The sequence below is a fragment of the Anabrus simplex genome, chromosome 1 (genome assembly GCF_040414725.1).
Source record: "Anabrus simplex isolate iqAnaSimp1 chromosome 1, ASM4041472v1, whole genome shotgun sequence".
Taxonomy (NCBI): Eukaryota; Metazoa; Arthropoda; class Insecta; order Orthoptera; family Tettigoniidae; genus Anabrus; species Anabrus simplex.
In genome coordinates, this window is record NC_090265.1 from 845,047,970 (window position 1) to 845,074,444 (window position 26,475).

The 26,475-nt window shown below is 38.0% G+C and overlaps 1 protein-coding gene across 3 annotated transcripts in view; it reads right to left on the reverse strand.

Annotated features, from left to right (window-relative positions):
* Positions 1-26,475, reverse strand: part of Ate1 (arginyltransferase 1) — a 145,132-nt gene that overhangs the window by 67,380 nt on the left and 51,277 nt on the right. Inside the window, exons 5-6 of one of the 3 annotated variants that reach the window (XM_067136422.2) lie at positions 23,348-23,550; positions 8,675-8,830 (exon numbers count right to left, since the gene is read on the reverse strand). In XM_067136422.2, coding sequence (XP_066992523.2) covers positions 8,675-8,830; positions 23,348-23,550 — 359 coding nt within the window. Of the gene's footprint in view, positions 1-8,674; positions 8,831-9,939; positions 10,102-23,347; positions 23,551-26,475 lie in introns of all 3 variants that reach the window. The other 2 variants (XM_067136421.2, XM_067136423.2) reach the window with 2 other exon arrangements.

Below are 26,475 nucleotides of genomic sequence, written 5' to 3' on the forward strand. Positions count from 1 at the left end.
ACATGGCTCCGATGAAAGACAGATATGTCCGAAGAACAATGTAAGAATTGGGACTACGAATATTTCGACCTTGACTGGAAAAACTGAAGAACTTATCGATATGATGAAGAGGAAAAATCTATCCATATTGGGAATGAGTGAAACAATATGGAGAAAGGCAGGTAGCAAGATTCTCAGAGATGGCTACAAATTAGGATGGACTGGACACGAGGAAGAGGAAGAGCTTCCCTGACAACAAAACACATGGGCGCCATTACTGAAGTAGCCTATAAGAATGATAGGATCATTAAATTATCTATGCAGCTGGAGTCCACAAATTACATGGCAGTGCAGGTATATGCACCACAGGTTGGATGTAGTGCTCAAGAGAAGGAACAATTCTGTCAAGAGCTAGAAGATATAATTGATGAAGAAAATGTCATCATCATTGGGAACTTAAATGCACAAGTTGCGACAGAGATTTTGTTATGAGGAAATCAGTGGACCACATCGGTTTGGGAACAGAAATGCAGAAGGTGAACAACTGCTTGATTTGTGCAGAAGAAATGGATTGATCATCAAAAATACCTTCTTCCAAAAACAAGACAGCCACAAGATAACAAGATATAGCTGGGATGGAAAACATAAGTCATTGACAATATCATCACTAACAAAGGAGGAGGGAAATATGTCACTGATGTCTAAGTTATCCCTAGTGAGAGTGTGGACAGTGATCATAGATTATTGATTGAAGACCTAAATCATATGACCAACACAAACCCGAAGAAAAGAAAAAGAAAATGTAAAGTGAAGACTTGGAAATTAGAAGAAGGCAAGCTAAATGAAGAAAATAAAATAAGGATAGAGAGACACTTGCCAAAATGGGAAATGAATACAGTAGAAGAAGAATGGAAAATGTTTTAAGTTAGTTTGGTGGGTGAAGCTAAAGACCTAGGTGGAGTAACAGGATCGACCATGAAAGAAAAAGAGACACTTTGGTGGATTGATAAGAATCAGATTGGCTATAAAAGAGAGAAATTGGGCAATAAAGATGCTAGACAAAGAAAAGCAAAGAGATGCACAAGATCCAGGTGGCCAAGAAATGACTAAACTACAGGAACTCTACAGGGCAAAAAAAAACTTACAGCTAAGAGGATAATAAGAGAAAGAGAAAAAAAGGAATGAGTTTGTGGAAAAGTTGGAAGAGGACAGCAGAGGAAACAAGAAACTACTTTACAGAGTAATTAAAAATGAGCAAAATAACCTAGAAGACATCAAGGTAATAGAGAAGGACAATGGATCAGTAGTTTCTTTTTTTTTTGCTAGGGGCTTTACGTCGCACCAACACAGATAGGTCTTATGGCGACGATGGGATAGGAAAGGCCTAGGAGTTGAAAGGAAGCGGCCGTGGCCTTAATTAAGGTACAGCCCCAGCATTTGCCTGGTGTGAAAATGGGAAACCACGGAAAACCATTTTCAGGGCTGCCAATAGTGGGATTCGAACCTACTATCTCCCGGATGCAAGCTCACAGCCGCGCGCCTCTACGCGCACGGCCAAGGATCAGTAGTACAAGAGGAAGATGGAATCAGGAGAGAATTCAAGACCTTCTCTGACAAGCTCCTGAATGGAGAGGCATCAAATGTAATTCAAAACAGGAAAAAGTGAAGAGCCCAGTAAAAATATGGAGCCACCAATCACATTGCTGGATACTGTACCAGTAAAATAGCCCGACTTTATGAATTAACATTAAAGTTAGCACGAAGTAGGTCTCAGGGCAATTCTGGGTGGTTTCTAGTTAGGGCTTGGTACAGGAGGCAGGGTCCTATCTACAAGAAAAATTGTAAATAGATTGAATAATAGTTTTTTATTCAGAAAATGCATTTCAAAGTGCACATCACCTTACTGTTGATAGTCGCTTTCTTCAACATCGCCTTTTGATGACCCGTGCTCCCAGTTCACCATGCTGAACAGGGCTGAAAAGGGCTGGAACACGGTCTAGAAGTTGCCAATATTACGTTGAGATAAGGCCGGAACACCCAGGTTGGTTTGATATGGGTTTGAGTCTCGAACTTTCGACGTTCTGGACGTTCTCTGACAATGCTGCGGGGTAATCACTCGTCACATAACTTATATGAGTGTCCAGAATTACACAGTCCCCAGACACTTTGGTTTAACAGCACAGTTTCTTTTAATATGGTTGAGATATGCCGTTGAATTCACTCTTAATCTTGTAGATAGAATTTAAAAGTTCACTTAAGATGAAGATGCGGGTAGCATCGAAATTGGAAGAAAATAAAACACAGCTCATGAATAGAAATAATGAAACTGAAAATATTGTTCATGCACCTGGCACAGTTCGTGTGATTTTCCACTGAATAAAGTAGCACTTGACATTGATAGAAATGTATGACTGCTCTAGAGTTTATCAAAGACACTGCTCTCAGTCATGAAATAACATTAAACACTTTAACGAAGAAATAAGGTTGAAATGAAAAACACAGTTCGTTGTTAGATGCACTTGACATTAAATAAAATATGTGACTGTTCGAGAGTTTATCAAAGACACTGCTGTCAGTCACACACTGTTCAGAAGAAATAATACACAATTTTGTTTGAACTGGATAAAGAACACAGTTTGAGCTCAGAGTGAAACCTTGGTGTCGTATCACACAATTATGGTAATCACTTTCATTAACACTCTTGTGAAAGTTCAAACACTTTCATAAACACTCTAAATCCCAATGAAATGATGCTGACTGAGATTTAACAAAATTACACAGTTAATAGTATAACTAGTAGTGTCACATTGAAATTAATTATGTGTTTGTTCAGCGATAAAGTTCTGCTGACTGATATTTAAAAAGAAATATCACAGTTCCTAGTATATCGCCGTAGTGCCACATTGAAATTAATTATGCTTGTTCAGATGCTAAGTTTCACACAGGCAACGTGGTAATAAACTCAGTTCTACAAGAACAAAAGTAAGTTGCACCGAGAATTTTCTACAATCCGCAAAGAATATAAGTGCGACTTCACTGTTGTCACCTAAAGTCCAATACACGACTTGTCATAATCAAAGTTCCAATATGTGCACAGATTATAAGTTCAACTTGATTGATAGACTCAATGTCCATTATAAAGGCTATGTTATACATTAGAGTTCACATGCGCACAATTGATAAGTTCAAAACGACTGTCAGAGTTTAAGTCCCACATGAAGACTTTGAATATTCGAAGGTAGACTCTGTCAGCACTTCCACGAACACTACAACGTAGAGAGTCAGGCTAAACACCCAGCTATGACTGTCTGATCTGGGTAAAGTGAGCTCTCTTTATATTCAGTTCGGGGCTCCTACGTCGTCATATAACGTGATCTCTTTGAGGCTGATTATCTTGCGAATCCCTCGACGGATTTTCTTGAGATTCACAATTTGAGACGTTTATGTTATCCCCTTCAAAATGACGTATCACTCAAGTCGCTGTGTTTACTATTAGAGAAGTTTTGAAATTTTTTCAATGGAATGTTCACGAAGGCGTGACGTTCATATCCAGAAAATGCCAGGCCATGCAGGCTACACGTGGTGTCAGGCGGATAGTCTAGCTTGTCCCTGCAGCTACGTCACACACACAGCTGTCGCTGGCTCGCCTGTTCGGTCCTCCGAACATAAACAAACCAAGTTCGCTTTGAACATCTTGCGTGATGATGAAGTACAATTAATAGTCAAGAAATACGGCATGTACAGGTCGTAACCGGTACAATACAGAGAAGAGCCTTAAAAGTATGAAGAAGGGGAAAGCAGGAATGGATGAGTTAAGTGTGGACATGTTGAGAGCAGGAGGAACCCCAGCAATCCAATGGCTACATAGACTCCTAAATGTAGTATGGCAGCAAAATACCATCCCAGAAGATTAACTGTACCTATATTCAAGAAAGGCAGCAGATGGAAACGTACCAACTACCGTGGCATCACTCTACTCTCTCATGGACTAAAAATTCTGGGGAAAATTATAGAGGATAGATTATGAGAAATTGTAGAACCACTTCAGAAGAGGAACAATATGGTCTTAGGCCTGGAAGTTCAACAACAGATCTTGTATTTGCTGTCAGGATGCTAATGGAAAAACATTGGGAAAAAGAAGCTTTTATATCTACTGTTCCTTGACATTGAAAAGGCCTATGACAGCATACCAACGGAGCTTATTTGGGAGAGCCTGAGAAAGCTCAGAGTTTGAGACAGTCTAATTTCAAAAGATAAGCTGCTTTACGAGAAAACTAGACGTTATGTACAAGTCGGTTCTGGACTATCAGACTGGTTTGAGACAAAGAGGAGCACAACAAGGTAGTGCTTTGTCGCCCTTATTGTTTATCATTGTAATGGATACCATATTAAAGGTGCTAAATGAAAAGAGGCAACAAGACTTAAAAGCATTTGCATTTGCAGATGATGTAGTAATTTGGGGTAACTTCGAGAAAGATGTGGAAGAGAGGCTGCAGGGGTGGAGTCAGGAGTTTGAGAAGTATGGATTAAACATCAACAAGGCTAAAACGGTGGTCTTGAAGGTGCAGAAGGATAACAATCAGCCAGAAATCATACTAAATGGCATTAAGCTGAACAGTTTCACAGAATTTAAGTATTTGGGTAGTATAATGTCCAAGGATAACTTAGCTAAATATGAAGTAAACAGTCAAATCAGCAAAGCAATACATTTTTACCTCCAAGTAAGATGGCTACTATGGGATAAACAAGTACCACTCAAAACCAAGATGAAACTGTATAAATCATACTACACCCCTATCCTCACATACAGCCTGGAAACTGCTACATTAACAAGAAGGACTACTTGAAACTCCAAGCAGCAGAAATGAAGTTCCTACACACAATGATCCAGAAGACCCAGAGGTATAAAATTAGGAATTAAAAAATCAGAGAAGACGTAGGGCTAGAAGACTCCTTACTCCAGAAGATCCAAGATGTAAGATTGAAGTGGTATGGTCATGTGAAAAGAACGAGTGCCAAAAGGTCTGCAAGAAAGGAGTATGAAAGAGAAATAAGGGGAAAGAGACCAGTGGGCACATCTAGAGAAAAATGGACAGACTTAGTGAAGAAGGATGTAGAGGAGAGAGATCAGGATTGGGAGCGGATTGTGAACGAAGAATGGTTCATGGACCGAACAAAATGGAAGGGGCTCGTATAACACACCTGGGAAACTGGAGTTAGTCAACAATGATGATGCTAGTTGCTTTACGTCGCACCGACACAGATAGGTCTTATGGCGACGATGGGACAGGGAAGGGCTAGGAGTGGAAAGGAAGCAGCCGTGGTCTTAATTAAGGTACAGCCCCAGCATTTGTGTGAAAATGGGAAACCACGGAAAGCCATTTTCAGGGCTGCCGACAGTGGGGTTTGAACCTACACTTTCACACCAGGCAAATGCTGGGGCTGTACGATGGTGATTTCCCACAAAGTACCTGCTGGTGAATAATACAATAAATAACCATAGGCTTTGAACATCTTGCATTTTCACAAGCCTTGAAAATGTTTCCAATTAAGAATTTGTCTGTTCCACACAGCAAAGGCCACGAAGCAATGTACGAAAGTGAAGATATAGGAGCACCACAAATGGCCTTTCTCTTAACTCTTCAACTTGAAGCTGGCCATTAGAATGTGGAACCAGCCATAGACAATACATATCGAAAAATGTAGGAATGTTTCATAGCACCACACAGGGTCTTTCTCAAAACTCCTCAACTCAATACAAGTCGTTATAACGGGGAACCAGTCATAGACAATACATACAGAAAAACGCAGGAATGTTCCACAGCACCACCCATGGTCTTTCTTGCAACTCCTCAACTTGAAGCTGGCCTTTAGAGCATGGAACCATCCACAGACAATACATATCGAAAAAGGTAGTAATGTTCCAATACAGCTTCACAGACGCTAAAATATTAATTTCATATAATTTTTGCACTTCATAAAATATTATCCCCCTTCAGAAGATTTAAGAATTTGTAAATGTAAAATCCTTTCTTAGCTCGCGGGTCATAGAAAAAGAAGTGGCAGGCCATAGGTTGTCAACTCAAGCTGTAGATTACAGAAAACAAACATTATAAGCATTAATAAGTTTAGAAATATTGTTTAAAATATCATTCTTCATCATCATCCTCCTCCATTTCCCTCGCCCAGCACCCGCTGGGTTGGGGTGATTATTGCACCTTTCCATCTTCCTCTATCCAACCACCACTGTTCCTCCTTAACTGTGTTTGAATCCAGATTTCTTCTAATTATTATTATAATTGACTGTTTCCAACCACCTTGCACTCCCTCCTCCTATCTGGGTCTCTATGATCCGCTTCGACAACCTTCCCTCTTCTTTTTTTTTTTTTTGCTAGGGGCTTTACGTCGCACCGACACAGATAGGTCTTATGGCGACGATGGGACAGGGAAGGGCTAGGAGTGGAAAGGAAGCAGCCGTGGTCTTAATTAAGGTACAGCCCCAGCATTTGCCAGGTGTGAAAATGGGAAACCACGGAAAACCATCTTCAAGGCTGCCGATAGTGGGATTCGAACCTACTATCTCCCGGATACAAGCTCACAGCCGCGCGCCTCTACGCGCACGGCCAACTTCCATCACCTCTTAACACTTCATTCATACTTCCTTCCTCCACACCATGTTTCTCACACTCTCGTAGAATGCATTTTCCTGGTGAATCATTTTACTGATTTTCATGTCCAGCCCTGCACCCAGCATCAGTTCATTTCCGAAGAAGTTGAAACTATCCACAATTTCAGGGTTCTGTCCCTTTATTTTTATATTTCCTTTCCTTTCTCCTCTAGGTCACACCACTGCTTTGCTCTTTTCACTGATTTTCATTCTATAATTTTCAATAATCTCACTCAATAAGTCAAGATGTGCTTATACTTTTTCTTTGCTCCCTACACCACACTATCATCTGCAAACAGCATAATCTTCAGCTCCCTGTCCCCACATTTTACCTTTGTCTCCTTCACAATTTTATCCATACCCATAATGAATAACAGTGGTGACAGCACACTTCTTTGTCGTAGTACAGCTTAATTCCAAAAACCACTGTTTTCACCACGTGTTCTGAACATTGCTGCAAAAATTTCTGTACACTGCTTAAACATATTTTATAATTTCTTTTCCAAATCCTTTTTATTGCTTCTATTGCATTACTTCCCATACCTTTGCTCTGGGTACACCTCAACCAAGGAATGTCGTCATATCTTTTCCATATGCTCATTGTTCTTCCATTAATTACCTCATACTGAAGATGGGGTCTTGTGTTGATCTTCCATTCCAAAGCCATACTGTCTTCTTGTAATTGTCCTTCCACCTTTCTTCTAATTCCTTTCTCCCATATCCTTTCAAATGTTATTGCTACCTGAGATATGAGTGTAATTCCATTATCCCCCTGTGGGAGGGGGCGGTAGAATAACACCCACAGTATCCCCTGCCTGTTGTAAGAGGCGACTAAAATGGGTCCCAGGGGCTCAACTTGGAGCGTGGATTGGCGATCACGGGGCCCTTACCTAAATTCTGGCATTGCTTCCACTTGTGCCAGACTTCTCATTTTCATCTACCCTATCAGATCTTCCTCGGTCAATTCTTATTCTTTTCGAATCCCAACAGTATTAGAGCATTTGAGCCCTCCTAGGGGGAAACAGGATCAAATAACCCTTTAGGTTTAAATAGAAACTCAGATAAAATTCCATTCCACCCTTACTTCAAAATTAGAGTTATTAATAATAAAGTAATGAAGCTGGGCTGTAAGTTAATTTTCATGTTCTTCATGGCCCTTGACTTCCTTTGGCCGATACCTTCATTTTTCGAAGTATCGGATCCCTTGAATTTTTTCTCTCTAATTAGTGTCATATAGAGGATAGTTGCCTAGTTTGTACTTCCTCTTCAAACAACAAACACCACCACCACCACCACCACCTATAACTCCTTGATAATTATCACATAATATCTTACTGTCTCCCTTCTAAAATGTTTGGTACCAATTTTCTCTCCAAATACACCTTAACATCTACCAATGGGTCCCGCTGCTTTTATCATTTCCACACACAATTCATGATTAAATATCTTAAATTCAAGTATAGTACTATACATTGCTGGGAAGGCCCTTTATTTTAATATTGTTGGTTTGACCCGCTATTGTGTTATCTGACCAAACGTCTGGCCCTGAGCAGGCCAGTTAAGAGGATGTTCAGTGTTGACTATCTTAGATTTATCAAAAAGGAAAAAAAAAGATATTCAGCATTTGAACATTTTCAGCCTGCTAATTTGTAAATGAACACAGCATAATTTTATTTATTAGTAACAAGTAAGATTTAAAAGAGAAACTTAAAGGTACTACAATTAATATACAAATCCAAGTTTGGAATCAAAGTTAAAGGAACCAAAAATAATGGAGACCAGAACATGCATTAAAATAAATCCTAATACTACAAGCATTAGTCCAATCTGTGCGCCTAATACTCAGTATTACTGATCATTTCCAGGTTTATTTTAAGGAGGAATATATAAAATTTGAAGAGAGCATAAAGTAAAAACAAAAATTCATTAGGCAAAATTAAGATTTCTAAAAGTACTGTTTAGTCATAATACTGTTTGTTTAAAAACTGTATAAATAAGGACAATCCACAAACAAAATGAATCTGCTACCTGAAGGGGCGAATCAACTAGAAAGCCGTAGAAGGTCTTTATGTTACATTCCTCTGGAGTTTCCTTGTGAACCGCGACCTGGTATTTAGCATACAGCTGCTGACTCTCAGCCAAAGTGGCGATAAATTCACGTGAGTCAACCGACACGAGCATCAGCTAGAAACATAAAATCAAGACATCAGAGGAATGTAACAAGACTGTCTGCTTGAAGGGAGGGACGGTTAGAATAACACAAAGACATGAAAACATCCCACCAGAAAAGGAAAACAGAACTGACAACACAAAGCTTGGCATGAACTTTTACTGATACTACAACTGTCTGTCTGGTACATCTCAACTTTGATTATGTTTTCTTACAGAAAGTTGTAGGCATATCCAGTGTGTGCTGCAGGCTAGCACACTTACAGTATAAGGTACCTAGCATCTCACCTTAAGGCCTTATATACTCCAAGTTAATAAACAAATTGAAACTAATCAATCATCCAATCTGAGACCAAAACATGGTAAAAGTAATTTCTAGAGTTGATGACCAAATTACATGTTTCTGTACTAATCCATACCAAGATGAAGAGCTAATACGACATAGTTTCAACAAGAATTAAAAGTATTCAAGCTCTAGGCTTTTTCAATCATGAAATTTCCAGAGTTTTATACCAATGTGGCAGCAAGTCCATCATTTGGAATACCATACCTCTGCAAGATGCTAGCAGCTAGACACCACTGCAAGACTCCTTTTAAGACAATGCAGGGATGGTGCATTACAGATTATATGTACCTCCACTTGCATAAATGCCTGACTTTGGCTTTTATATAAAATAAGTCCCCATAAGGGAGCCATAATTTAATTTCACTGCCTAAGAATATAATATTAACACGAACTGAAGTATCCAAGCTCTTCAAGGCTAAATCAATTATGAAATTTCTAGCAATTATGAGCAGGTATTCAGCATTTCAAACGACCTGATTTACAATCAGCCTTTTCTTCCATTAAAATGTCTACAAATCTTTCTTTACAATCTGAATCTATTTGCCATGATATGCTGGTATGTTGTTTCCCTTAAGCATATCTATTGAAATATCTAGTCCATCATTTCTCGCCAAGAAATTAAATGGCATCCTACCAAAATAACACAACTTAACTACTCTCAAGACTAGTGTTGCTCTGGTCAGGGTAAGTCCACTGTTTCACTTCTGTAATTCTGAGAATTACACAAGTGGGATGTTTCCTAGCCTTTTGTTCCTCATTAAACCCATCGCGCAGTTACCTTAAGGGGAGATGAAATTAGGAATCTGGTGAACTGATGAAGGGTGCACTTCTCAGCAGGATCCCCATGTACTGCCATCTGGTACTTGACATACAACTCGTGAGCCTGGTGAGATGTCTGCTCAAACTCCCGACTTGGTGGAGAAGAACGCACCAAACGTATCTGAGTGAGATATGGACCTAGCTTTTACAATCATATCCTGGAAAGAGGGGACTTACCATGTCATATGAGTATTCCTCTCCTCACAACCATTCTCTCACAGATATCCATCTGACAAAACAAGAAGACTCATTGTGATACATAAAAGAACAGTCAAACTCACAGCTGCTACTGGACACAAAGTAGAACTAAGAGGCTCGAGACATTTTGGTCAAAAGCCCATACTTTAGCCTTCAATCAAACTCCACAACTGTAGAATCTAACATGATATTATAGTATACCGTCATCTACTTTGGTTTTCATATTTTGGAGATTGTTAATTTTAAAGAGATGGAATCAGAAAATTGACCATGGCTTCACTTCAAAAACTGTAAAACCTCTCAAAAAGGCTTCATTTTTATTAAGAGAATGGACAGGAAATATCATGAATACTTTGCCAATAAGGCATTAATAGAAGGGAGAATGTATTTGTTTTTAAATATGCTGACGTAGTGGATCCAATGCTGAAAAACAAGCAGGAAGTATGGATTTTAAAGAATACAAGTATTAATTGTCTATACAAATTTTCAAAACTACCTTTATTAGAATGAATGAGCTGCAACTGGTGGCTGAGTAGCAGTTTCTCTCTCATGTTTAATGTTTTAGAATGAAAGGCTTAGATCAGTAGTTTAATATTTTGAGTGTTAAGTACTGCATTTCCAAATGAACAGACAATTCACTGCCTGAAATGAACAGACTGAATTACTGTCACAAGAGTGTATCTCATCATGGATTTTAGTGATTTGAACCTATCTGACTTTTAAGTACTGTTTTATACATATGTGCAACTCCATAATATATCTGACATACACTTATATAACTGCTTCCTTGTCACTTACAAATTTTAAAGCATACAGTACTTTAAAAACAATTTTTGATATAGAATTCTGCATCATACATGCTTAACAGTTTCTCCCACCGAGTTCGATAGCTGCAGTCGCTTAAGTGCGGCCAGTATCCAGTATTCGGGAGATAGTGGGTTCGAACCCCACTGTCGGCAGCCCTGAAGATGGTTTTCTGTGGTTTCCCATTTTCACACCAGGCAAATGCTGGGGCTGTGCCTTAATTAAGGCCACGGCCGCTTCCTTCCCACTCCTAGCTCTTTCCTCTCCCATCGTCGCCATAAGACCTATCTGTGTTGGTGCAACGTAAAACCAATGGCAAAAAGAAAAAAAAAAGAAAAACAAAAAGCAGGTTCTCCCCTTCATGCCCAAAAACTGCTTGCATCAGCAAATACTCCCGTGTATACGAAGTCCAAGCACCGTTTGTTTTCTCATTCAACTGTTTGTATTACGGCAAGCTTATAGTTTAAACGAACACCACTCATTCATCATGTGGTGTATGGTTTCAAGTACTGTACTTACAAAACAAATACACTAGGTTGTAGAACCTAAAAAAGAAGCACATGGGAGTGATTAATTTCAAAATCTTTCAGTAAAAACTCCATTATTGAAATATTTAAATGTTATGCTACTCGAACAAATGTGCTTATGTCTCAGCCAATTTGACAAACAAAGAGAGCATTTCTCTAAAGTCAATCATGAGACGCCTGCACAAAATTCCACATCCTAGTAATATTATCAAAACCAGCTGTGATTAAACAAGTGTGCTTATAATGACGCAAAGTTCATAAACAACATTCCGATTGCCATATTAAGAACCTCACTTCATGACAAAATTCCAGCACTCTGACATCTACAATTCTACAGTAGCTAAGGTAAAACTCACCACATGTGGTATAAAGACTGTATCAGTTGTGTGCAAGCTGGAAAGGGGCACTCATTATGGTTTATGACCAAGAGAGGAGTACAGCAGGGCAGTGCACTATTCCTACTACTATTTATACTGTTATGGATGATACATTTACGAGCATTAAAGAAACTTCACGTGAATTCAACACAGTTGCCCCTGTGAATGACATGATTTGGGAAGAACATTGTAATATCTCAACATTTCTTTCTCAGTTTCAGGACTGATGGGTAAAAATCACTCACCGTTTTCAAAACATTATATAAAGAAACATGCCTGTTATTTCTCCTAGGCTCAGGATGTGGCATCTGGCTACCTATTCTCTCTGCATGGATAACTTAGGGGATGGCAATTTGATGACCTGTATTTTTTATTACCTTTCTGGATCTTGATATGTCCTCAACTTCTGACCTAAAGTTTAAGAAGCTGCGTGTCCTTTCATATGCATCACACTGAGTCTCCTTTCTATAACATAGATTAACCTTCATTTCTCAACTGTTTTAAATCTTGATATGACAAACAACCATCTAAAGTACTGATAAAAAATACAGAAGCATTAACATGATACAGTCCAACAATACAGAAAAAAAATACACACACAGGAACAACATGTTAATACAATAGACATTACAGAATTATGCATAAACAGTTTTCATAATCACAAGAATGCTCAAGGGAAATAGGAAAGAAAAGTTATTGTAATCTCCACAAAGTCAGCTGTAATGATTCTGGTATTATTCAGAGAATTACTCATCAGATTCAATCATCCTAAAACCGAGAATAGTAACACAAATTCTTGACGAAGGGCTATGAGAAAACTTGTTATTCATGCAACCCACAGTTCCTTAATTTCTGTTGCCCTCTGTTGGCTAGGTTGAGTTAGCAGTACTGTAGTACATACATTTCTGTCACTATGCATCTAGTCCAAACAACACTGGAAATGTTGAGTTACTGTCAACATCAATGCTGTTGTCAAAATTGCAGTTACTAAACAATCAGCCTGAACTGTTATCATTATTACCAATCTTTTGTATATAATACTTTATGATGGTGATGGATCTTCATCATTAACATCATCATAATCATCATCAGCATCATCATCTATATAAATGTATTCATGAGTTAAAGATTAAAATGGTGTTACATTGATAAATATTTCATCGGTGTTTTAACACTAGAACCGCAGCAGTTTGGTTCACCCACAGAACTGCGGATGGGTCACGTATGACCCACATTCCTTTTATGTGATTTTCAATTAAGGAATGGAGCTACTGATCACTAAATATTAAATTACAGAGAATTAATGAAAAACTTAGCACAAAGTACAATACAAATTTCAAACATTCGTCACTGACTTGACATTGTACTGTCGCATGAGGAGCATAAGTAAGTAGTCTTTGGCTGTGCATTTGCTACGAACAGTGTCAATTTAAGTATGGGAAATAAACATGCATGACAAACTAAGTTATATAGAGAAAGATAATACGGTGCAAAAGAGCACATAACAGGATGGAAACAGTTAACGGCCAGTGAGGGAAGAGTAACAGGAAGAGGAAACTACTGTAGTGTTCTCATGTTTCTCCTCAAGTACAAGGACAGTCTCAAACAGGTTGATGTGTTTGGAGATGACAGTCATGGTTATGTGAAGAACTATAAAGATGTGGTTGATGGACCTCTGGTATGTTACAAAAGTAGCACATTTTCAATAGTTAGATTTTTAAAATGATGTTTATTTTTTAAAAAAAATTATATTAAAAACAGACATTTGACTTAAAATATGGTTTTTGGTGCATACGGTATGTTATGTCCTTCGACAAGATTTCCTCTTGACTTGTTCAGAGTTGATGTCGATACTGTTGCTTTTTCTCTTTCCATAGGCCCCTAAGGGAATACTTGTGATTCTTGCAGCTCGAACCACTGCAATAGGTAATCTACCAAACGGTTATGTCTACTGCCTTGAATCCATGTACATGTATATTTCTGTTACTTCTTCCAAAATACAAATTTGATATTGAGAGAAATATTTTTTTTTTAGCCAAAATCAATACATTTTCTAGTAACATCTTCCTACACAGGTTATAAAATTCTGTGTTTTCACGGCCATACCGTTTTGTACCTTTCTATAAAGGTACTGATATTTCTCGTCTCACCATGTAGTCTGAGAACAAGGTTGCCAAGCCGCTTGCCCCTTGCCACACACTTGAATGTGTTAGTTTGTTCAGCTTGCTATTCCACCTGTAATAATTATCTCAATGCAAAGCTTAGTTTCGGGAGATGTAGAATATACCGTATCGCCTCTTATGATGCTATTGAGGCCTTCAAGACCATGCTGAAATGTTCAATAACATGATATTTCATATTACCTGTGGTTATCTGCAGCTCCAGGCTTGAGAGATGGGTACTCATATGCTGTTTACAAAATACACAGGTAAGTTTAAACTTTTAATTTCCTTCAATCTAGAAAACAAAACCTTTACTAACGAGATATTTCTAGCCAAATACAGAAAGGCCTGTGGTTGTCTGCTCTATTAATGTGGAGTGTGTAGCCAGTGGTGCTTCCTTTAACACTAGAGCGGTGGCTGGGTCATTACTGGAATGCCTGCTAATTTTTTGTTATGGCATTTTTATTTTACTGAGGATCTTGAATTTTTATGATTTTTCATCAATAATTGTAATAAACATGCACATGTAATTTCACATTTCAGGGGATAGCCAATAAGAGAAAAATCTACATATACCTAGAACAACTATGCATGAGGAGAAGCATCCTTTGATATAGGTTACATAATTTGTGTTTGAATAAGCCAAATGTTAACACAAAACTTCCTCATTGCTTGGTGAAATATAGTATCAATGTGCAACTTTTCTAGCAAGTTGTAGTAGTGACAAGGCTCTTTATTATGGCTGTGCATTGACTAATGAAAGGGGCATTTTGAACAATGAACCAAAGGGTGAGCCTTTGAACGGTACATCTGAAGAAATGCATAGACTTTAAGATATTGCCACAGGTACTAACATTTTATCTTCAGATGGTGTGACCAGGCTAGTTTGCAGTGTTGGTAGACATGCACCCCATAATGTGTTCAGAGATTGCCATGGCCCCCTCCGCATGCCTTAGGAGAGAGGATCTTAGAACTGGATTGGCTATGGTTAGTGAAGTGGGATGTTCCTTTTATAAAGGTGATGATGGCATGAGGCAATTTCAGGGAAATAATGCGATTTTTGAGATTTAATATTAAATATAAAAGATTTGAAATGATAAAATATGTTTGCTTTGATATTAGATATTTGGTGTGATATCATTACAAACACTTATTGTTGCTACATACTGTAACCGTCCAGGCTTATCCAGATATACTTTTATGCGATAGCAAGATTATCCGCCATCGGCAATTATTTATATGACATATTTATTTTAACTTCAATTGTTTGTAAATAAGGTTTTTGAAATCAGATTGTATATATTAGAACATCATTTATTATTCAAATTATTATATTATGTAGGATAGGAATTCATTATGTATAGTAAATATGGTCAATGTTGAGACAGAGTAGTTGTTATTTCATCTCATACTTGTGTACACGGAAAAGTTATTCTTGAAGCGGGGAAGTTGGATGAATCACAGGGTTAAACTCATGGGCAAGAGGCACTACACAGCTACCCGTGTGCAAGGCTAGCCAGCAGACTACATAATTGCCACGCCTACTGGTTACTTGTCAAGAAGAAAGAAGAGGGAGATGATAATGCGATCTACGAATCAGATGCTTCGTTATCTAGAGAACTGGTATTGAGCTATTACCAAGAGTGGGGAGAGCCCGGTGATATATTATCTAACGCGGAGCAACCCTTGACACACTCACACACATCACTACCAGAACATCAACTACTTTATTCTTGAGACAGTGTGTTGTCGCTTCGACACAGTACTTAGCGGCTGAGATGCTGTCAGATCTGCGTGAGACGAAACAAGCTTACGGCTTGTGAGATATTCAGTAATTATTCTGGACGAAGAACTACGTTTAGTTCAAGTCCATGGCATTTGGTACAAGTCTGTATAGTATCAGTAGATTAGCTAAGTTAGATTGAGATTTCTGCTAACATGGAAAAATTCATATCTCTGAATTTTCTCCTCCTACAATCAACGCTGATCAATTTTCACAAGTATAGGGCCAATGTCTAATTTAAAGACTAGGCAATTAGGGAGTGCTAGTCCAGATAGCCCAAATCACATCACAGAAGGAAGGAAGGATGTCTATGGAGCCAATTCTACAACGAGAAGTGGGGAACAAGTAATCACGGAAAATAGATGACCTCAACGGAAGCTGCAACTGGTGAGCTTCAATTAGATAAAGCAAGCAACAGTTAATTTCAGTAACTTAAATTCTTAAATCCCTCCACGCTTAAAGGAACTTTTCCAATTCATCTCTTTTTTTTTTAAATAATAAATTCATTTGTATTTTATATTGCATTAATTTTCTTTCTTAAGCGATACTTAATGGTTAATTATTTAAAATCCTACCCCTGTGATTTAAGTATAAGTCTCTATGCTAGTATATATAAATTTTGCTTTACAGTTTTGTTTAAAACTGTATCGCTGCCGCCCAAACATTACATAGAGAAATGGGAAAGCATGGAATGTTAATTGATTCTATTTGCGTGGCAATTTGCGGGCAAGCCACCTATAGTTATATTTATATTCATGTGTCCCCAGGTAATAACTTTCGTCTCCTCAAGTGTGAAGTTAAGAGAGCGAATAGTTACAATACCAATGCCATGTGTAATTACTGATGAACAACTCTTTCCTTCTGAAAGTCTCAGCAGATTTACACAGTTCATGACCTCAAAACCAGGAAAATACAGACAGAAGTATATTGAAGTATGTTCTGAATGCTTTCCCCACATCTCGGAAGAGATGGCACTAGACCCAATGGTGAGCATCTTGGTGACTTTGTTGTAAAGAATCTGATGCAACTTTCTTGTCTCCAGCTGAAACCTTGAAACCATTTCATCTCTTCTTGCCAGTATTGTGAACAGAGCTCGTATAGAAGTACCGTCTATATTAAAATGAGGCAAATGCCACTATAATAACAATCTATGAACAAAAATGTTTTCATTCTGAGTGCTATGCATCCAGGTGTTCAAACTGAGTGTGGTGAAAAGAAAAAAAAAAGGACAACGCAACTTTTTTAACTGATCTAAATATGGAGGTGGTAATGTCGGTCAATCATCCCATAATTACTCGGCAAAAGCACCATCCAGTCCCGTTTACTAGTCTTTTACCACCCATATTCATTTTTATCCTTATGCCCTTTTTTCTGTGTTTACCTGCATTTCTTCTCAACCTTCACTTCCCACATCAATACTCATCATCCTCCTCCTTTCCCCTTTAGCAGCTCCTGCTGGGTTGGGGCATTTATGGCACTTCACCTTCCTCTCCCCTTCCACTATTCTTCTTCTTGCACTCCTTGTTATTGAATCGATCCAACTGGTTCTAGATCTCCCTCTTGCTCTCTATCCCTTGAACTTCATCTCCATCATCTGTTTCGGTATTCTTTCTCCTCCATCCTCTTTACATGTCCAAACCACCTTAGATTACTCCTATCAATTCTTTCATTTAGGTTTTCCATTCTGACTTCCTTTCTCACATCTTTGTTTCTCAATCTTTCTTTGTCTTTCCGATCATACTTCGTAGGTATTTCATTTCACTGGCCTGAATTCTACTCTCTTCCCTACCTGTCATTGTCCAGGTCTCAGTCGCATAAATCAATAGACCATTGGTGCATAATACGTTTTGTACAATACACCTGGGAAACTGGAGTTGGTCAATGATGATAATGATATTATCTCTTTACACTTCCTTCGTACTTCTTTATTCCAGACAAGATTTGTTAGACTGATAGAATACATTGCCCTGTTACACCCTGCCCTCCGATGCCACTACAAAGAAGAAATAAGCTTATTTTTACTACAGGTAGAACTCGTTATACGCGATAGTTACGTTCCGTGGAATTGCCGCGCATACCAAATTCACGTAAATCAAGAGTCATTTTATATGTAAAATATATGGTTGGGTTTCAGTTTACTCACATGTTAAGTTTAAAACAGCAGAGATAGTATTTTTACAAAAAGTAACCATTATCATGTTTCCCAAATGCATTTTAATGCAAACTCAATTAAATTAAAAATTTAACACAAACACAGAATGATGAACTAAATTCCGCATACAAGCTTGTGGCTTTAGCTTGAATAGCAACTCCAGAGAATGGCATGTGTTGTTGGTTGTCATGCTCAATCCAATCCATTCTTTCCATCACTTCCAAGCGAGATTTGATCTCACTAGTCAATCACACTTAAGCTAGTAAAAGATCGATCATTTTTTCGTATTGATTCCGCATTTTAAGTTGTCCATTCGTGACTGTATCAATGAGTATAATCAACAAGTATAATTAAAGAACCACCTAATCGATACTTTATTTTTTTCGTTGGGCAAAATTAAATATACGTTATCACTCACAGAACATGTTTCAACCACTTAGTGGTCATCATCAGCTGTATAAGGAAAACTTAGATGAAAAATATTGGACAATAAGCACAAGCGTTAATCTTTAGGTTATGGAAAAAAATATTTGCTGTGTTGATTGTTTGATTGTAAAAGTTCTTTGGTATCTTCACTGTTATGGCACTATAGTTTTGTCAACAGGGCCATTGAAGTACCGTTAACAAAACTGACAGAAAGAAGGAACTATCTTACATTCGTCAACAAGCCTTGCATAATGGTTTCAGTCAAATTCATCAACAAAATGATCTCTAAATGCAATTTCAACAACAAATTAAACTTAAACAGCAATCAGAGAAGACTAAGAGATACGTCAAATTCACCTTTAATAACCCGAGGATTTAATAATAATAATAATAATAATAATAATAATAATAATAATAATAATAATAATAATAATAATAATGTTATTTGCTTTACGTCCCACTAACTACTTTTTAAGGTCTTCGGAGACGCCGAGGTGCCGAAATTTTGTCCCGCAGGAGTTCTTTTACGTACCAGTAAATCTACCGACACGGGGCTGTCGTATTTGAGCACCTTCAAATACCACCGGACTGAGCCAGGATCAAACCAGCCAAGCTGGGGTTAGAAGGCCAGCGCCTTAACAGTCTGAGCCACTCAGCCCGGCAACCCTAGGATTTATGAAATCACGAATTTGTTTAAGAAATACAACGCCAAAGTAGCTTTTTCAACCAAAAAAAAAAAAAAAAAAAAAAACACATAGATTCTTTAATCACAATAGAGCCAATAAACTTCAAGATGATGAATAGAGCCAATAAACTTCAAGATGATGAATTCCAAGAATCTGGCATTTATAAGTTGATATGTACTCAGTGTAAAAAAAACATGTGGGACAATCAGGAAGGAGCTTCATAATTAGATATCAGGAACACGTCAATGCAGAGAAACACAGAAGATTCTCTGCTATGGGAGCTCATATGAAAGAAGCGAACCACAAAATTCACTAATATCAAACAGGACCTTCAAATCATAAGTAAGATCAATAAAGGAACACTAATGAACAACCTAGAAAACATCTACATTATTCTTGCTAAATTAGGAAATGGGGAACGGAATCTTAACCCATTCGTCTCACATTTAAATACCATAGGAGTTCACTAAGAAATCACATTTAAATACCGCTCTACGGCCGTTGTCATCACACTATTATTTAGAAAATCATACAAAACCAACCAGTAAATATTCCTTTCTAAAAATTTGCATGCATGATAACGAAGTAATAAACTTACCAATGCCGCTATTTTAGTACGTTTGCTGGGTGTGGTACACCTCAAAACATTCTTCTAAGTGAAGAGCTACGCCACATTTTTTGCACTGCCAGCAACTTTCGCTTCTTTTACCCCGGCTGTAGCACACAACACACCTTCTTGTGACTTTTGATTTCTTCTCTGTAGGGGGAATACGCATGGGAAAGTGGGCCCATGATTTAGCTTGTAATCTGGTTGGGGTGGTACTCTCTGAAGGTCAACCTCGAACCGAGTACTCCAGCAACTGAACAGTCTCTAGTAGCTGCTGTGCAATACTAGTTCAGATGTCCGTGTAGCTCGTCTTTCTGTTAGCAGCAATCTTGTGATACACAGTGAAGGAATTGAAAATACACAAATCTAGGAGGTAAAAGAATATTTTCCTATACCCTTTCACTGTGCACCGCATGACGGGGAACAGAGTTGTAACCTGATCCTGAAGGTCAACCCCACCCATCCCCTTCTGATATTCAAGGGCACACTTGGGCTTTATCACTTCTTCCCTCGGGGTTTGTCCTCTCTTTCGTCTGAGTTTGCCTGTCCCTGTCATGTCAGCTGATTTGTGTTTAGTGGTGAGAAAGCAAACATCCTTGTTATCTTTCCACTTCACACACAACATACTGCTGGCAGCCCATGTTTTAGTTTCATCTTACTGATATCGCGAGGCATGTCTTTTCGGTTCTGTCTAACAGTTCCAATTACATTCATCTGCTTGTCGTGTAGCCTTTTGAATAAATCTGGGGAAGAATACCAGTTGTCTAAAAACAATGTATGTCCTTGGCCTAACAAGGGTTCACACATGTTGAGCACAATGTTTGTACTTGCTGGCAGACTTGGATCCGTTACATCATCACCTACATAAATTTTGAAAGACAGACAGCAGCCAGAACTTGATTCAAAAATTTTGTACATTTTTATTCCAAAACCTAGAACGTTTAGACCTATTACACTGGACATATGAAAGGCGGTCTCTGAATTTCATTAGACTTTCATCTAGAGCAATGTCCTGTGAAGGAAAATATAATTCTGAAAATTTGGAGCAGAAATGTTATATTATAGGCCTCATCTTTCTTAGTTTGTCACTACTATCGATTTGTTCATCATCAACAAAATGTAAAAATCGTGAAGTTATAAGAAATCTTCCCCTGCTCATGGTTTCACGAAAAACAGGAGTGTTTATACACCTGTTTTTACTCCAGTATAACTGTATTCTTGATTTTCGCACTTGTGACATGAGTATAACTAACGCAAAATATGCCCTAATTTCGTCGGGTGTAGTCTCAAACCATTTGTCATCGTCTTTCAACTTTTTTCTGTCAGGATTGCTCAACTGTTTTGCTGCATATGAATTTGTCTCGACAGATATTTAGTCAAACAAAGGGTTAATGTATTCACAAAAAACTGAGAGTTCAGATAGTGGCTGCATTTCAAATTTTTTCAGTAAGTTTTCACTAACCCCACTGTATTCACTAAACTTATGTACAACAGGTTTATTGTCACTTTTTGTCCAGTTCCAGTCAGTCAAGTTAGTCTGTGCCGAGGTACAAGCTCGTTTCGAAAGACTCGGCACGCCGTCATTTGCATCACTTTCCGTGTCATCAGAACTATTATACGCATCGCTAGTACTCGAACTAAGGACTTCAGAGTCTATTTCGTCGTCACAAACATCACTGCCTTCAATATCACTCTCTAAAACACTATCTATTAGCTTCCGTATTCCTTCCTCATCAACACCAGCACATCTGCTTGACGCCATGATGGCAACTGACAAGAGCGAAATTATATGAAAAAGGATTATCTTATCTCTCGTTCCGGAAGTGTGTGAGAACCTGGTGAAAAGGAAAAAACCGAAGCCATATGCGTAAACTTCAGCTCAGAATGCATACTAGTTGCGTCTGTGGATTAGTGACTGAACTACATGGATTGATGTACAGCTGTGCATCGTCGCGAGCAGAGCTCGTCATTTGATTCATATGCCACGAATAACTATGACAAGCTAGGGTCGTCAAATGATACGATTGGGTTAACAAAATGAATGAGCAAAAAGACCTCTTATATGAGCACATCAGTAAATACATGGAATGGGTTGACAGACAACAAATAAGAAGAAAAAGTGAAATAATCAAACATGACGTCGCGGAATCACTGCTAAGTATCCCTCCTCCCACAAATGACGTACTAGATGATTACACAACTCCACTTCCCTTTTCTTCTGTGGATTGCACGAACAATCAAACCATGTCACATCGCTACTACACTAGGTCGTGCACAAAGACAGATCCCCAAGGCAGCGCGGAATAAACATCTTTCCAAGATATGATAACGTGAGGCAAGCTGCCCTAACCAGATGACTGCCATTTTATAACAGTGAAGATACCAAAGAACTTTTACCAATCAAACAATCAACAAAGCAAATATTTTTTCCATAACCTAAAGATCAACGCTTGTACTTCTTGTCCAATATTTTTCATCTAAGTTTTCCTTATACAGCTGATGATGACCATTAAGTGGTCGAAACATGTTCTGTGAGTGATAATATATATTTAATTTTGCCCAATGCATGAAATAAAGTATCGATTAGGTGGTTCTTTAATTATACTTGTTGATTCCGCATTGTTACGAATAGTTCTCACAGCGGATTCACTAAGTCCCAAATCACGCTGAATGTCAACAACATGCTCACCTTCCTCATAGCGATCCAAAACTTCTTAGTTTCTACCGAATACGACTTTGGTACACACTTCTTTCCTTCGACTGGTACACTTTCTTTCCTTTTATCCGGAATTTTAAATACGAAACCTGTCAAGTGCAACTTCACAGCTCTACTGACAGGAACTGACAATACAAGTCTCGACAAACATGACTGAAAATGCACATGAAGATACGCTTGCCGCGTTTAACCTTGGCGCGCGATGTAGTGTACGCTACAGAATTCAGCACACATGTCTGTATCCACCTTAAGGCATTACAGCTTCCACATACTGTTAAAAGATGGCAGCACTAGACTTACCAAAATCGCGTATGTGCGAAATCGCAGATAACGAATCCGCATATAACGGGGTTTACCTGTATTTGCTTTACATTGCACCGACAAAGACAGGTCTTATAGCGTCGATGGGACAGGAAAGGGCTAGTAGTGGGAAGGATGTGGCCATGGCCTTAATAAAAAGTACAGATCATCGGAGGCTTACATGAAATAAAGAAGAACGGGGATTGATGATGAGGGAGTCCATCAATTTAAAGGCAGCAGGGTATGAAGATGTGGAGACTATCCTCGTCCTTTTTGCATTTTCACGTTTATCCTCATCTCTTCTACACATACTGACCTGTCACCATGTTCGTTCTATTACGTGTTCATGTCTTTCTACATTCGAGTTGGTTCAGCCTGATTTTCTTGCCCAGAAGCTTTTCTACCATTGAAAATATAACCTCTGATTCGACCATATTGAAAGAATTTCAGAAATACAATTCAGCAGTATTATGAACTATGGAATGTGATATTTTTAACAAAACCATCATAGCCATATTTAATACATAAACGTGTATATGAGGAAATTCATATTAATATACTGTAATCCATAGTACTTGAATAAATTCAGGATAACAGAGTTCTCCTATGATTTAAAAGGAGGCACTCACTTCTAAACGATGAGCAGGCTCATCAGGCAGAGATTCATTCAAAAAGTCTTCAAGTGTTTTTCCTTGAGGCGGTGGCTTTTTGCTGTCCAGCAACATTTGCTCCACCTCTTGCTCACTGTAGCCCTGTCTCACAAGCTTCTGCTTCTTACGCTCCAGGCGCATCAACTTAGCTTTCTTACAGGGAGGCTTTGGTACCTCCTGATCTGAAACAAAATAGGATCTACAGCAAAATATCTATACACTTTAATGTACGATATTGGATGCAAAAATAAAATCATTTAATATTCACATGATTATTCCTACAGAACAGCAACTCATAATCCAGTCCATAAAAATCATAGCAGAGTTAATGTGACATTAATCCCATCACCAAAGAACTGAACTTTCATGATCTCACTAACTTTTGAAATGTATATATTCTCACAAACCTCCATATGTTTAACAAAGAGCACTTCCAACATTGCGGAATACTTAATACCAGCCTCCAGGCCAGAACAACGAATGATCAAACGAACAATGAAACATGGGCTATGATACAACAAAAAGAAAATCTGTTATACAGTATGAGAGAAATTCATGCCGAAAGCAATGAGCAGCAACAAATGACAAAAATTCAAATATATTTTGACTATTACAGCTGACAATGGCCAACTTATTAAGGACGAGAATGCACGGATTAAGGATCACCAGATGACAGACAACTTCATTTCGATGATCAATCGCACCATCTTCCAACCTGTCTCACTCTATGACACCAAATGCTGACAAACTGCAGGAGAGGAGGAGAACAACTAAGATGGAAGTATCAAAACTTTTTGAGTTGAAACCCACCTATCATTTTGATGGTCACAAGCAAAAAATGAATTGGTCTTTTCCCTGGCAAAATCCCAAAAGCCTTGATGTTACACAAGCCAAATAGCACAGCTGAACATCCCTATGGGAGAGTCACGCGGTGAGAGGGTACACTCCAATCACATGAGCCGGTGAGGCATAGTCTTTTGCTGCGTATGTTTTGTAGACAATTGCTTTTGAGAAATTAAAGTAAAGCAAAAATTACTGATAGTGATGGAATGTTTGAAACAAAAGTATTTTTGACACCATGCACAACAAATAAGTACTTCCATGCCACACTGTTCCTCACATTTTTATTTTTGTTTCCAGGCAGTATTTAACAGGCACTACCAACTCTGCGGATTGTTCTGTTATGTATTTCTCAGCAAACCAGGTGTGTTTTATACACGTCCCAGATTCTTGGAGACAGAACTGAAAATGAATGAAAGACTAATTTAACAACAGTAACCCTATGGTAAAGTCCAAAATTAATGTCTTGTCATAACACCGTAAGCTCTGACAAATTGCAGTACAAAGATTTCTATAGTCCAAAGAGGAACTTGTCCAGGGGTTGAATTTTGTCAATGGTGCAGAGAGGAATTTGAAGTAACTATGTTTTTTCCTGATGGAATGTCCTGAAGCTGTATCAGTATATGTGGTGTAGGAGTCAAGAATCAGAGCACAATTGTCACCTGAATATGGAAAGAAGGCTTCTCTAAACCACTGTCTTTACTATCCCTTTCCTATTTTCCCCAATTTCGTAGCTCAGATAATATTATCACATTTAAACATCCTTTTCTAAAACTATAGGGCTAAAGCATCCTGCAGGCTCCTGCAACACAATAAATCATTTTGGCAGCCAGTAACCATCCATGCTCTTCATAGGCATCATACATAGGGTAGTATATGAGTTATGTTTTTCGGCATTGAAATGTTCCAAATACTGTGTAATAAAACTTCGCCCAGTTTGACCAACGTATGAATAACCACACTGTGAACAAATCAACCTATAAACTCCTGAATTCTGATATTTGCTGTTATTATTATAATTAAAAAATATGTTCTGTGTAGTATTGGTTGTTCTGTAAGCTATGTTTACATTATGTTTGTTGAAATTATTTGTAATTTGGTGGATCATTGGGCTATTATAAGTGAAAACGGCATATTCATTTTTGCTAGGTTTATCCAGTTTGAGGTTAGTGGACAGTTTGTTTTTTATCTTATATATCAGACGGTTTATCATTTCAATTTTGTATCCATTGGTTACTGCAAGGTTTCTTATGTAATTCAATTCAGTTCTCAAATTTTTGGGAGACAAGGGGATTCTTAAGGCTCGATATATTAGGCTGTAAAAAGATGTCTGTTTTTGTGTTCCAGGATGTAGCGAAGAATTATTTATTGTAATTGATGAGTGTGTAGGTTTTCTGTGAATTTGATATTCGAAGGAGTTATTAGATCGTTAACTTTGATATCCGAAAAGTTTAAAGAGTTTTCATCTTCATCCTCTTTCGTAAATTTTACATTGGGGTTAATCTTGTTTAATTCGTCCAATATATCATTACTATTGGTGGTATTCTTGTCAATTATGACAAATGTGTCATCCACAAACCTCAACCATAAAGTAATTCCTTTTATGTAGGTTTTAATTTTCGTGTGTTCTATCGTATCCATATAGATATCGGCTAGGATACCTGAAATGGGATCTCCCATCGCCAATCCATTCTGTTTGTAGATTTTACCATTAAAGGTGAAATAATTATTATCCAATGTAAATTTCAGTATAGTCATAAATTCTTCGATCTCCATTTCACTGAGATTACTGTGTTTACTGATATTATTGTAAATAATATTAGTGGTGTCTTTAATCGGAATATTTGAATACATGTTGACTATATCGAAAGAGCACATTATATGATGGGACTAAGTTAAATTCATTAAGGGTTTCGCAAAAATCAATAGAATAAGTATGACGGGGAAATAGCCAGTTGGATATCATTCTGGTTACAGTCCTCACAACTGAAGAGAGTCAGTCGTTAAGCAAGGAGGAAAAGTTCCAGTATTTGATTCAAACCACGAAAGAGAATTCACTAGCACGCGCAGTTGTTGTGAGTTTTCCTCCCTCAGGTGAAAACTACTGAAAGGCTATTCAAGCACTTAAGGATAGATTTGGACGTAATTACCTCCTTATCAAGTATTATGTTCGGGAGCTACTGAGTTTAGTTTTGGAAAAGAAGACAGTCAAGATTCAGCATTTTGTATGACAAACTAGAATCTCAGTTATGGGCACTAGAGGCATT